The 14,521-nt window shown below is 37.5% G+C and overlaps 1 protein-coding gene across 3 annotated transcripts; it reads left to right on the forward strand.

Moving 5' to 3' along the window:
- Positions 1–8,592: 8,592 nt before the first annotated feature.
- Positions 8,593–14,448, forward strand: LOC112171242 (G-box-binding factor 4). Of its 3 annotated transcripts, XM_024308453.2 has the most exons (4): positions 8,597–9,537; positions 9,623–9,694; positions 12,236–12,265; positions 13,989–14,448. In XM_024308453.2, the coding sequence occupies exons 1-4, from the start codon at positions 8,773–8,775 to the stop codon at positions 14,067–14,069; spliced, it is 948 nt and encodes a 315-aa protein (XP_024164221.1). In that variant the 5' UTR covers positions 8,597–8,772; the 3' UTR covers positions 14,070–14,448. The 3 variants fall into 3 exon arrangements, with proteins under 3 accessions (XP_040365094.1, XP_040365095.1, XP_024164221.1); XM_040509160.1 differs by lacking the exons at positions 12,236–12,265; positions 13,989–14,448 and adding an exon at positions 10,672–12,206 and having other exon boundaries at positions 8,593–9,537; XM_040509161.1 differs by lacking the exons at positions 12,236–12,265; positions 13,989–14,448 and adding an exon at positions 10,450–10,580 and having other exon boundaries at positions 8,594–9,537.
- The last annotated feature ends 73 nt before the right edge of the window (positions 14,449–14,521 follow it).

The following is a 14,521-nucleotide window of genomic DNA, read 5'->3' on the forward strand; positions in this document are numbered from 1 at the left end:
TCATAGGTCGCCGGAAAGGTTTATTGCCCACAATAGATGTCTATTGCCCCCCAACCTCAGCAATAAATCTCTATTGCCTCCCAATAGAACTTTCGGTCACCGAAAGATGAACTAATTTTCCTAAAATTAGACAAATAAAAATTTGATTAAAAAAAAAAACGAAGAGATTATATCAATTCAAAACGTCTATTTCCCTCCAATAGACGTCTATTGCCCCCCATAGACCTCTTTGAGAGGCAATAAACAACTTTTAATTTATAATTCAGTATTTTTAGCATCACATCTGCATTATATATTCACCTATATATTGATTTACTTAGTACAAAGCTCAATCAAAATTTTTTTTTAAAAAAAAAGTGCAAAAAGACTATTATTCCACAATCCCACACTAAAAAAAACATAGTATCACAAAAAAAGAAAAAGAAAAAAAGGTCATGTTGGCCATGACTGTTCAACTTTGACTTGTTTTCTTGTATGTCCTTTGTTGGATAAGATTTTGACTTTTCCACATAGAGAGCCAAGCAAAGCTTTCAATGAATTCAAAAGGTAAGAACGTGACTTTTTTTAATCAAAAGCCACTAACCCAAAGCTTTTAACATACCCAAAATCCTAGATACCAACGAAAGGTTTGCATTATTCATCTGAGTTTATCTTTCATCCAAACCTTAGCATTATTCGATCTGCCTCCAGAAAGGGAAATCTCCTACGCTAACCAGCAAAAAGGAGCTACTAATAAGAGGATGAAAATTATGAAGCTGTAAAAACTATGAGTAGAAAGTAGAGGATCCTTATGCGTATCCAGTGAGGGATGGGCCTGTTATGCTTCATCTTCTTCCCCAGCTTCTTCTTGATGATGAAGGTCTTGTGCGACGGCTGCAAAAATCAAACAGTCAAATTTCCAGCATCGATGCATGCGCCAATTTCAGGTGGAAATCATCGGAGCCTCCGGCAAGTACCCTGCTCCTATGGCCTTAACCGGGATGGGGGGGGGGAGAGAGAGAGAGAGAGAGAGAGAGAGAGAGAGAGAGAGAGAGCAATCTGAAATCGGAGAGGGATGAGAGAAAGCGAGAACTGAAAGAGGAGAGAGATCGAGGGAATAAACAATTTGGTTAAGGGTAAAATTGTCATTTTGATTTAAACAGGGTAAGTGAGAATAAAAATTTGTTGTTGGGCTAAGTTGAACAATTTTGGCTGATTTTGGTGCTTTGGGTCAAGAATCCAATAATTAAATTAAAGTTACTTCAATCTTTTTTTCTATTTTTGGGTTAATTATAGGCCTGGGATCGGTTCTGAAAAAGTCATTTCTTTTAGGAACCGGAACCGGAACTGTTAAGCTTTTTCCGGTTCGGTTACGATGTTATTTATATTAGGAACCGTTCTGGGACCGAACCGTTCAGTTCGGTTCGGTTTTGACCTGTTTTCGGTTCCTATACAGAACAACAATCTTTGAGAGTTTTATAGTTTCTCAGCTACTCAAGACTGCAGCACAGCACATAATCCACATATAGTTATATACAAAAAGTAACAGAACGTATACAAATGAATAAACTTAATGAAGTAATAAATTGATGAACTGATCTTGAGGTTACAGACCGCAGCACAGAACAAATATACTGAATCAAGTCAATCAACTGATGATCTTCAAAGTTCCATCTCCAGAAATACGGGTACTTGAATTCAAAGAAATCGAATTCGAAGCCATATGCTGATGATTTGGGATGAAGATGAACTAGGATGGTTTGGATTTGGGATTTAGGATTTGGAAGCAAAGATGAATTGGGATGATTTGAGTTTTGCGTTTTTGAATTGGGGGAGAACAATTTTGACTTCGAAAGCTAAATCGGGAATTAGGGATGATCGAACTGAGGAGCAGGAGCTGTCAAGTTGAGGACCGAGGGAGGAACTGAGGACGTGTTTCATCGAAGTCATGGAACATTAGGTCGAGTTACAAATGAAACAGGCCTGGGCTTAGGGCAATAGGGCTTGAATTAGTTGAATATATGGACTTTTATTTGCCTAAGCCTACATATCTCGGTTCCTACGGTTCTGATATGTTCAAAAACAAGAGAACCGGAACCGAACCGGACACATGAAAACGGTTCGGCTCTTAAAAATAACATGTTTTTAATACGAAAAACCGAACCAAACGGCCGGTTCCAGTTCGATTCGATCCGGTTCTACCGGTTCTCGGTGCTAAAGTCCCAGGCCTAGTTAATTACATATAAGTGTATATTTAAATGTTTTTTTAGCCATAAGGCCACCAACTATTTTTTTTTCCCTCATAAGGCCACTAGATTAAAAAGGTTATTAAATTTTGGATATAAAAACCAACATATTTACATAAATGCCACTTGAGTAAAAAGTCAACAATCATTCTATCTCTCCTCTCCGGCGAGGTCTCCGGTCAACTCCGGCCGGTCTCCGATTGACCTCGGCCAACTTCCTGCGAACTCCGGTCGCCACAAAAGCTACTGTCACTAACATCAAAAGCTACTGTTGCCAGCAACAAAAGCTACTCTTGTGAGATTTTCGGCAACCTCCGGTGAGGTCACAAAGGCTACTGTCACCAGCAACAAAAGCTACTGTTACCAACAAAAGCTATTGACTGAAAAGACCCACCCCGAATTCCACCCTGGAATCCGAAGTGGCCCTGCGGGACCCACCTTTAAAGGAGATTTACCAAAAATTTCGGCATAACCTCCCTTAAAAATGGATAACCCAAAATCTTGCGAAAAACCAAAATTCACTTCTAATCATCCAACCATAACTCCTGGAGCCACCCTGCTCCCAAATTCAACCAAACCCATCTCAAAGTTAATAACATCATACATAATCTCCAAAAGGTAAAAGTTACTACAATCACCAAAGTTAGGTCATCGACCTCAAATATAATTCATACAAGTTTGGGTTACATATCCCTTAGTAATCAGAGCATTCTAGGAATATAAATAGACAAGGAGTGCAGTAGGTTAAACAGGTAACCTACAGAAGGTGATGGCGGAAGCAGGTGCGGTCACTATGGCTCACACTCGTACACCGAGCAACAATACTGCAATCTGGGCATTTGAAACCGAAGGGCCCAGGGAAAAGTATATAAAAACGTTAGCGTGAGTGGACAAAAATAAATAATTGAAAGAAAAGGGTTTTATACTTTTCCACATTTATATCCATAAAACTCCCGATGCATGCAACAAATAAGAAAACCCGACTAGCCCCGCTAGTCAAGAACAACAACAAAGAATATGGGGAAAAAAAAATGGGTTCACCATACGGGAATGGAGCCCCTCGGGCTCAACCTACCCTCAACTGCCACTCACACATAGGTTGTGCGAGGAGGAGAACTAATAACCTCAACTACCACTCACACATAGATTGTGCGAGGAGGAGAATATCACCTCGACTACCACCCACGTGAGGAGGAGAAAGCTACCTCAACTGCCACTCACAAACACAAAGTAAGTGAGGAGGAGACCTGAGCACATGACCCGCGTATGGTGAGGAAGAAGATCGTCGAAAGCCAATAAATCTGTATAGTTTCCCCACATATCTCACGAAATAAGAATCCAAGTGTATAAAGACGTGACCCCGCACGCCAAGATCATCTCAAGTTCCAATATAAGTAGGGTATAAAGAAGTATAAAGTTTTGCTTCCTCGAATTCTTATTTCGTAAATCTCATAAAAAGCTCAAAGAGCTGAATATAAATATAAAATCAATAGTATAAATTTCCGAAACCGCATAAAACCAAATCCTCAAATCGAGCATAACGAATCTTAATTCAAAAGTTCAAACCAATAAAACATTCAATAATCCAAACCAAAAAAAAAAAAGCTCGATAATTAAGTTGATAAATCAATAACTTAAAACTTGCGGAATTTAATTTGCATGCATCAATTAAAATCAAAGGTCCACTCACAATATGCGGTCAATCCTGACGTCGCTCGTGATTCTCCTCGTATGGAGACTCCTCTCGTCCTGTACGAATAACAATCATAAATATATAATTAACAGGACGGAACTTTAACTTTACGATACTTATAATTGGAAATTCAATACATCCCCCTTCCTAACATCCGACTCCTCAACCCCCTACAATTTCCATCATTAATACTCCATCCATATTCATTCATCGATAAATAAATTCTAGAGTGAATTCGAAAGAATTCCGGCGATCGAATTCACATAAATCGTTAATTAATCAATTAAACACAATTCGTAATTCCTCCAATTTCCACCAAACTTCATACATTACATTCTACAATCGATATAGAGTATATGGGATTAAAACTGCAATTAAAACACAGCTCTACGCACCACCACGCGCTACCTACAGTGGCGGCGCGTGGGGACCACGCGCCGGCAACCACTTCCGGAGAGAGAAAGAGGGGTGGGTTTCCGGTTTTGGAAACCTACCCGGGTAACTTTCCATATATATTCAAATTTTACCATGAACAGTACTTTTCGTAATTCACTCATAACTTTTGCATACGAACTCCGATTTTTACGTACCACATATGCACGTGCTTGGTTTAACGCCCTCTACAACTTTCATGAAGGAAATTTTCTCAAATTATTAACTCACAAAAAGTCAATTTTTTAACCACCCCCTAAATGTTAAAATTATAACCGCGAACGGTAACCATAAGGAATTTCATGCAACTCAGTAAAAAGGGTATCTCAGATATGGGGTGTAACAATTGACACTACCAACAAAAGCTACTCTGGTGAGATTTCCGGCAACCTCCGGCGAGGTAACAAAAGCTACTATAACCAGCAACAAAAGCTACTATCACCAATACGAAAAACTATTATCACAAACAACAAATACTACTGTCACCCGCACCAAAAAACTACTCTCACCAGTAACAATAACACTCACTATCACCAAATGTTACTCTCATCAACGTCAAAAGAATTAACCAAGCAGAACAAAAACTATTACTAAGTAGAACAAAAGCTACTCTCAGAGATTGAGAAAGCTATTTTTAGAGACTAACAAAGCTATGGAAATGTAAAGAAAACAACTAAGATAAAAATACTACTGCAATCGAGAAATAAAAACATATTCAATAATAGGAAAAGTATGCAGGGTTCAAACAATGATATAACTATGTAAAAAACTACTTTCATAGTTGTAAAAAGCAACTACCATAGCTGTGAAAATCTATTACAATAGTTGTACAAAGCTACTGTCAATGTTGTAATGCTATTATCATTTTTTCAATGGTGATACTCTAAACCCATATGCATAATTTTGCCACCTTCAACACGAGACTTTATTTCAACATTTCTTGGTTGGCCGAATGATCTCTTGATCAATGGAGGCTTCAATATCCAAAATTCACATGTTTTTCGAAATCTACTATTACAAATGCAAACGAATTCTGCAAGAACAAAGATATAACAAAATATTAGTATTTAAAATAAAAACTAAAAATAGCAATGTACTGCTGCGCCTCAAAAGTGGCACTCTTTATCAACTAGATAATAAAAAATAAGCAATCTAAAACGCTACTGACATAGGTATAGAAAACTACTATAACACATGTACAAAGCTACTGGGCTAGTAATAAAAAGCTATTATGTATAAACCATGTTCAAAGTTACTAGACTAATAATAAAAAGCTACTGACATAGGTACAGAAAACTACTATAACACATGTATAAAGCTATTGGACCAGTAATAAAAAGTTACTGACATAAATACTGATTGCACAAAACAAGCTTATCATACATGTTGATAGTGTAACACAAATTCCAACAAGAAATGCTAGAGATATAAAATCATAATAAGAAGAAAATTTAATTTCATTTAAAATCATGCTTTTCATACATGATTTTCAACCCTAAAGCTATTGGACCAATAATAAAAAGTTACTGACATAAATACTGATTGCACAAAACAAGCTTATCATACATGTTGATAGTGTAACACAAATTCCAACAAGAAATGCTAGAGATATAAAATCATAATAAGAAGAAAATTTAATTTCATTTAAAATCATGCTTTTCCAATTTGATAAGCTATTAACATAACACAACTTGAAATCAATCAAAATGAAAACAAAAAACTATAAACATCAGGTTGAAAAGATACAAAAATAGGCATACAAGTTACTATCACTATGTTAAAAAATCACTTATAACAATTATAGAAAGCTATTGATTTGAAATCAATCAAAACAAAAATATAATAGCTACTGACATCAGCTTGAAAATATACTAACGTAGCCAAAGAAAGCTACTATCACTGTGTTGAAAAGCCTTTATAACAATTATGGAGAGCTACTGACTTGAAATCAATCAAAATGTATTGACCTCAACTTGAAAAGATACTAACATAGGAATAGAAAAACTACTATCACTGTATTGAAAAACCACTATAACAATTACAAAGAGCTACTGACTTGAAATCAATCAAAATTAATTCGTGAACACTCTACGGCAGGGCCGGTCCTGAGATTCTAACAGCTTGAGGCAAAGAATTAAAATGTGGCCTCCTATATATATGTCTATATATTTTTTTTTTGCGCCAAATAACAGTATAAAATCATGTATTTTGAATAAAAGTAAATATGAAATTAATAACAATACAAAAGAATCGATCTTGTTTGATGTGAGAAATTTTCTATGCATACACAATCAATACATAGGGTTTAATTGCGTTAGTTTTCCATATGGAGAAGGAAAATAAAGGAAAGGAAAGGTTTATATGGAAAAGGAAAAGGTAAAAAAAAAGAAAAAGGGGGCTGGGCTACGGGTCTAACAAAATTTTTGCCTTAAGTGATTTAAAAAAAACAAATGGTTAAAAAACTGAAAGAAATTGGGCCCCACTTAAATCCCTTAATTGATTGAAAATTTTTTGAGAAGTGAGTTAGGCGTGATTCAAATCTTGGTGAAGGTGGATGCGGTTTGTCTCCCCTTCCGCTAGAGCAACAAGCGTTTTCTGGTTTATTAGAGCAAACAATAATACACACACACACACACACACACTCCGGAGGCCCCCGGGAGCCGGTGGCCTGAGGCGGTTGCCTCAGGTGGCAGCCCTCAAGGCCAGCCCTGCTCTACGGTCTATTCAAACTAAAAAAAAACCAGTGGCATCAAAGGGTTGTATGTCATCAACTCTTTTTTTAAGATACATAATCCTTGATTTTGAGAAGTTAAAGCGGATAACGACTTAAGATTTTTCTTAAATCACACAATCCCACCCCATCATAATAGATGAAAAAAATAGACGATTTTCAGAGACATATCACAGAGTAACTCAATAAAGTTCCAAGGGTACAATATAAATATAACGTACCACCAATATAGCAAAGAATCCCGAGCTGGTCCAAGAATCTCTTATGGCAATGGTATGTCTTATATGACCCACTGAACTAGAAGACAATCTACACATAATAGATAGTGCATTATATTATTGCCATAAGACCTCATAGTGTGACGATAATGATGATAGGCAAATGTTGATACAAAAGCTCCTTGTTTTGTTTAGTGGGAAACCTGTGATAGTCATGATCCACCAAAAAATATAGCAATGAACCCCTCAATTACAACTCATCATTGATTTCGAAACTAAACTAACTTTTTCTTCTCTGATGAAAGAAATTAAAATGATATTCTAAACCAACGGATAGTTTATGCAAATAAAGCCTATGAACAATGAAAAATGCAATCATAATGGAAAAGCTAATCACATAGTGGATCATAAATTCAATCGCATCAAGTCTAATCATAATGGAAAAGCTAATCACATAGTGGATCATAAATTCAATCGCATCAAGTGTGTTCAGCGGAGAGAAGACAATCAAATAGTTGTCGAAGATATTGAGCGAAGGTTTGTTGAGATTAAGGGCGCATCACTGCCACAACCTTCATCGGGCTTCGAGATCATTGCCTAGAAATGATTCTTAGTTGCGCAGAGACGAGACGGTGCGCCGGCAGAGATGTAGACGTGACGACTGGTGCACCGGCGGAGACGCTTGGTTCTTCCAGCAAAAATTGAGAGAGAGAGAGAGAGAGAGAGAGAGAGAGAGAGAGAGAGAGAGAGAGAGAGAGAGAGAGAGATTTGAGGACAAAATTGGTATAACACAAAAAAAGATGATGTTAAGTGGCCTTATGATGACAAAAAAAGTCATGTGACCTTATGACTAATTAAAATTTCAAAATGACACTTATGAGTAATTTTTTATTTTCTTTATATCTAGTGCTAGTGCATATCATTGGAGAGGATTGTATGCACCGACAGTGCAAGTGCATTGTAGGTTATTTTAATCTCTAAAAAAATAACAGCCACTCATCTAATTCACTAATTTATATATTTTAATATCAAAAAAATTACATCCATTCATATTATAAGTACCCATGCACTGACGGTGCATGGAATACACTCCCGTGCATCATTTGTAAAATACTTGAGGAGTACTTTTCCTACCCTCAATGTTTTTTTGTCCTCTTTTGGTCACATCTATTCTCAATTAGTCAAAATTTGGTGCAAGGGAAACTCCAGGTCATCTCCTTAATCGCAAAAAAAAACAAAAACTCGAAAAGACTATCATTAATTGGTGGGTTCCTCCTTAATATGGGTAGGTCCAGAGCAATACTAGCAAATCGTAAAATCACTAAAATGCAACTCTCTCTGTGAAAGTTGAGTACGAATAAACAAACTGGAAAACTCGAAACTCAAAACCGCTCCCCCCACATTGCTGATCCCAACACAACAGTAAAACCCAAACCCTACACAGTTGACGCCATTTTGGCTTCGCCGGAAAACATGGCGTCGTCGAAGCTGATCTCGTCGTCGTCAAATTCCCGCAACTCCGATCTCTCCCGACGCCCCTCCTCCAATTCCACAAAACCCAAACCACCCTCCTCCTCCTCCTCCGCCGCCGCCGCCGCCAACCAAACCCTAAACACCACCACCGCCGGCGGCGGCTACATTCATCCCACGCCGGTCCAGCTCGGCTCGATGACCGTCGACGGCCTCTTCTACAACAACAGCCTTACCACCTCGGAGCTCGAAGCGCAAATAAACCTGATCGACACCGCCGGCTTGGAAATCAACTCCGCCGCCAGCGTCAGCTCGCCGCCGCCGAGGCCGAGGACGGTCGATGAGGTCTGGCAGGAGATTGTGTCCGGCGTGAGCCGGAAGGAGTGTAAAGAAGAGGTCCCCGATGAATTGATGACGCTCGAGGACTTTCTGGCTCGGGCCGGCGCGGTGGAAGATAACGACATTAAGGATTTACACCTTGTGCCGCCGCCGGAGACGGAGAGGTTGAGCGGAGGACTGAGCGGAGGGATGTTTGGGTTCGATCAGATCGCACTGAGCCCGTTCCAGTCGATTGAGAAGATTGAAAAGGTTGAGGGATCCATAGTTGGATTCGGAAATGGTGCTGAGGTGGCGGCGAGTGGAGGAGGGAGGGGGAGAGGGAAGAGAGCCAGGGCTGTTTTGGAGCCAATGGATAAGGCTGCACAGCAGAGGCAGAGGAGGATGATCAAGAATCGGGAGTCGGCGGCACGGTCCAGAGAGAGGAAGCAGGTTTGATTGGTCAACTTATGGTGTTTTGTGAGTTTGAATTTCGAATATCTGTGTGGACTGATTCTGTGTTTTCTTCTGATTTTAGGCTTACCAAATTGAATTGGAGTCGATGGCGGTTAGATTAGAGGAGGAGAACGAGCGGCTTTTGCAAGAGAAGGTAATGAAAAATGCAGTTGCTCTTCAATTGTGTTATTTTGATATGTTCTCGTCTTGTACTTGTGAAATGTGCTTTCTATTGTAATGGCCAGAACTTTATGCTTCAACAACACAATTAGTAATCTTTTAGTCACATTCAGTATTGGGATGAATTAGAATAGTTGAATGCCAAATTCTAATGTTTGTGTTACCGAGTGGGGGAGGGTGGGGAATTGGGTTAAGATTTAGGATAGGTTTTTGTCAGTTAAAAATAGTCCACTACTAGTTCTCATCATTTGTCTCATTTTCTAATATGCCAGCTCTTTGCCGGTTCACAATAGTCTACTACTAGAAATGTAGGTTGGATACATGAATTTTCTTATCAGTGTTGCTTGGATTTTGGTTGTCCAAACAATGTTGATAATAGTAATATCTAGATCTCATCTACTTTTTTTTTCTCATTCTTTTCACTACTAGTTTCTTTGAATCCTTTTATTCACTTATTTCAACCTCAGACAACGGTTGATCAGATCACTACTGTGAGATGAAACACTAGGAACATAATAAAAAATTATATGCTTAGGACTAGTGGGGTCTGACCCTGAGTGAACTAGGCAGTAATAGACAAATGGTGATGATAGGCAATAGTGAGGGTCCTACTTCAAGCAAATATCGTGACCCTGCCTCCTTTCATCCCATTACAGACTTATATATGGTCAGTATGGCTGCATATGAACGGAGACCCTAACTTGTTCGTAATTAATTTTGAATCTTCAGTGAACTCTCCCAGTAAAGTTATTTCCCAAGTCATCAAGAGTTGTATGGGAGCAAAATCAAGTCAGCTCACTCTTTTTCTTTTATTTTTTATATAACTATCAGTTCATCACACACCTTGAACTTAACCATCTGTACACTCCACTCTATTGCTACTTCTGTGACGTTCTCCATTAAAATGAATGATGCAGCGCATAACTAAGACCACCTGCCCCTACTTTTCAGGGCATTTTTGTATATTCAGCGGGTGCCTTATGTGGGTAAAGGGTTGGTTGTTCAAAAGGGGAAGAACTTCGGACTTTGGTTAGAAGTCCGAGCTAAGGAAAGTAATGGTTTGAATTGAAAGAAGTTTCTTGCCAAAAGAAAAGAAATTTGGAAGAGGCGATAAAGTTCAATATCTATGGATACAAAGGTGGATTTAAAAAGTAAACAGGATGTTTTCTTGGAGTCGTAGCTGTGGTGTATTTGATTGGTATTATTTTCTTTATCCTTTTCGAATCAGAGAGAAGAAAAGAACCAGATTTAAATTTGAAGAAGAAATATTTAGAAAGAGGGATATGGGATTTCAAGATTGAGAAAACATGAAGAAAGCATATGAAAAGTTCGAACAAACAAAAGATTGGGAGGTTAATCCTATATAGAAACAATAAGATGCTTGAAAGAATGAAATAGATAATGGAGAATCAAAGATGCTGGGTTTGAGAGAGTTGATAAACAATGAAAGGAAGAATCATAATATACTCATGACTGCAAGTTCCAATTTGAAGAATGGGATGTTTTGTAAGTTGCAGTATTGCACAATAAATTTTAAAAGCAGAGGCTTGGGGATTTGCGAGTAGAGTTCATGTTGCTATTTATTGAGAGTTGAGATTTAGATTCTGAAATGAGAATTAGATAAGAATCAGATGCAACTGGAAGATGTTACCCCTTTGGAATTGAAGTCCTTTGCCTCCTTTGGAACGACAAAGCCTTGACCTCACATAAAGCACCCCTGAAAATATGAAAACGCCTTCAAAAATATGGGTATGAAGGTGCTTGTATGTGCCATGTCATTAATTTGGCTGAAGGTGTGTGTGACATTATGTGAGAGTGTTACTTGTCACATGGTTAAGTACCCAGAAAACAAAAGCTCAGACGGTTGAGTGCACCACGTGTGATACTCTGGTAGGGTTTTTGTAATTTAGCCAAAAAAAAGTCAAAAATTGTGCATGCTTTCTATAAGGAAACCCATTTCACGTATTTCTGTCATTCAGATATGAAGTTCCAGCTAAGCCAGGACGACCTACAGCTTTGTCCTCTCGTCAGCCACCAATGCTACTTGGTAATTAGAAGTAGCTCAGCAAATATGTATGAGGGAAAAAATGAGACATCCTGCAATGAAACATATTGAAAATAGAAAAAAAGAATAAGGATAAAAAGGGAGAGCAGATGGGGAAATGTAGTGCGCGAAAATCGCTGCCCGCTCTTGACTATTTAGCAATTTGATATTGTTGTATTTGCTTTTCAAGTTGATATTAAGAGGTTGTACTTTCTTGTCTATGTCTTACCTCTTTCCTTTTTTCTTTGAAAGATGGAAAATAATTAAGAATGACAAATTGCAGTGCACACAGAGCCAAGATCCCCTACAAAAGCTCAACACAAACTATCTAAGTAGAATTCACACAACATATGCCACCAAACTTACAGTGAAAACAATGGCTTGATAGTTGCCTGTCTTTCACATGCTCTCTTTTGTTTCCGTAACATTTATTGTTTCTTTCGTTGTCTAACAAAAGATTTTCTTTTGCAGGCTGAGAGGACCGAGGAAAGACTTAAACAGGTACTTGTTTTGCTTATGCCAGGAATTTATTAATTTGGCAAGGGGCTGCATTTCAATGGGAAATGCTCTTTAGGCTAATGGTCATTTATTTGGGTATAGTATGCGGCAGACAACCGTTATTAAGCTGAAAATGATAATGAAACGTTATGATTATTTCATGAAGCAGCCAAAAAAGTAAAGGAAAAGAAATAACCAGTGAATATACAATGTGAGCTCCACTTTTTGAACTATGTTTGCGAGCATAGAATAATATTTAGAAATAGAGTAGAGTATAATCTTGTAGTGTTTTGTTGGTCGAGGCTTTGGTTTGTCTTCAATATCTTTTCATTCATTTTGTAGTTCTATGCCTTAAGGCTATCCTGCTTTTCAAACCATTTTGAATCAGTAGATTTTAATTTTTTCAGCATAGTTCCAATTGTTTGTCTCAAAACAAAACGTTTGGCTTGCCAAGTAATGTGTTTTGTTCAAATGATTCATGTTATTTTGGATTCCACAACAGTCTACCAAGTCATCTGACAATCTGATCCCTAGAAGAACTTAGAAATAGAGTGAAATCAATTTAATCACGATAGTCCAATACAAACTCTTAAAAGGCAACTCAAAAATGTAGTCCTGTAAATATGTTTGTGGAGTACAATATTTTGTTTTTTTGTTTTTCTAATAAGAAAAATCCATTTAAGGAGTACAATATAAGCTATCTAGCATGGTACTTTTCTTATGATGGCAAACAGACAGCGTAATGCATTATGACTGCTGGAAATTTCTTTTGATAGAAGACAGTTATTCGTGAGGGGACTTTTTTCATGGAGAAAACCTTGCATATTTGTTTCATTGTTCACTTGTAGCAAGAGAGCCTTTTCAATTAAATTTAAGCGTGTCAAGTGATGTTGCCTTGTTGGTTTCAGCTCAAGTATCATCTAACCGACTTTAGGCAAATACATGTCACATTAGATATTTGCTTTTTGATGGTGGGGATGCAATTTGTGTTATAGGGATATGATTCTTAAGTTCTTATGAATACAACAGATAGTTTTATGACCCTTTTCATGATTGAAAGAACATAAACAATGTGTGGGTAGTTACAATAGTCAGTAGGTGTATTTCACCATGATAAATAGGACTGCACAATAAACAGATTTGCATTCACTCGTGGTCTTTTAGGTTATCTAAGCTTTGGATTTAGACTCTTTAGAGCAGTCAAGATAATTACCATGATGAATCTTTGTAATGATGAAAAATGATTTCCATAGGTTTATTGTAGGCTTTTGTCCAAGTTTGCTTGTATGAACTATGATTACACAAGAAATTCGGTTACAACTATTGCACATGCATGCTTTGAGATTTCATGCTGTTTTTATGTACTCTGAGAAACTTGTGGGTTTTTTTCTTTTGTTTTCTCATGAAAATGTAGAAGTGGAAAATAGTGAAGATTAATGGATCAGCAGTGGATCATAATCAAGTGGGTTGAATGTAATTCTTTTTGTGATCTCTTCTAATAAAGTGTCCGTGTATTTATAGTTTATAACGGAAGAAGAAGACAAGAATAGTTTGGGCAAATTCATGATTTGACATGTGACTTTTACCAATGATTGTTGATTAGTTTCTAGCTGTGCATATGAGGGAGATAGATGAAAACTCAGTGAAAGATAGAGGGAGTTTTTTCTTTTGGAAAAATTGCGGTCATTTATTATGAAATTGACTTTATTATGTATTGATGCTGCAGCTCATGGAAAATATTATTCCTGTTGTGGAGAAGAGAAGACCATCACGTGTCCTCCGCAGAGTTCGCTCACTGCAATGGTAGAGATATGATTGAGGTGTTATGCGTAAAACAGACTTTGGTTTAAGACCTAGGGATGAAAAAGTAGAGACATTTGATCTTATTTTTAAGTTAGATAAATCCACCTGATGAATATCATTTTAGAAAGAGCTATTGTGTTTTTCCATCGAAAGAAAGATGTAAGAAGTTGCCACGTGTGATGAAGGGCAATTCCTTATATTTGAAGAAAGAGATGGTGTAGATCGAGGGAGATAAGAGGTAACAGAGCCTTCTTTTGTATGTAGTTGGTTTGCAGGGAATTGAAACCTCTTTTTCCCCACTAATGATGTGAAGGTGAAGCAAAGTTAATTATTTTATCACAGCTTTTGAGCTAAATATAAGATGGTCACTGCTCTTCTCATTCCTTTATATTTAAGGAGACTGCATTGCAGCCCCTAGAGGAGAATTCCTATTGAATCAAATTTGCCAAATTTCAT

Source organism: Rosa chinensis, chromosome 6 (assembly GCF_002994745.2).
Source record: "Rosa chinensis cultivar Old Blush chromosome 6, RchiOBHm-V2, whole genome shotgun sequence".
NCBI classification, from domain to species: domain Eukaryota; kingdom Viridiplantae; phylum Streptophyta; class Magnoliopsida; order Rosales; family Rosaceae; genus Rosa; species Rosa chinensis.

Coding starts and splice junctions, on each gene's coding strand:
- LOC112171242 (XM_024308453.2), top strand. CDS start 8,773: ATGGCGTCGTCGAAGCTGATCTCGTCGTCGTCAAATTCCCGCAACTCC. Junction 9,538..9,622: donor GGTCCAGAGAGAGGAAGCAG/GTTTGATTGGTC, acceptor TTCTGATTTTAG/GCTTACCAAATTGAATTGGA. Junction 12,266..13,988: donor CCGAGGAAAGACTTAAACAG/GTACTTGTTTTG, acceptor TTGATGCTGCAG/CTCATGGAAAATATTATTCC.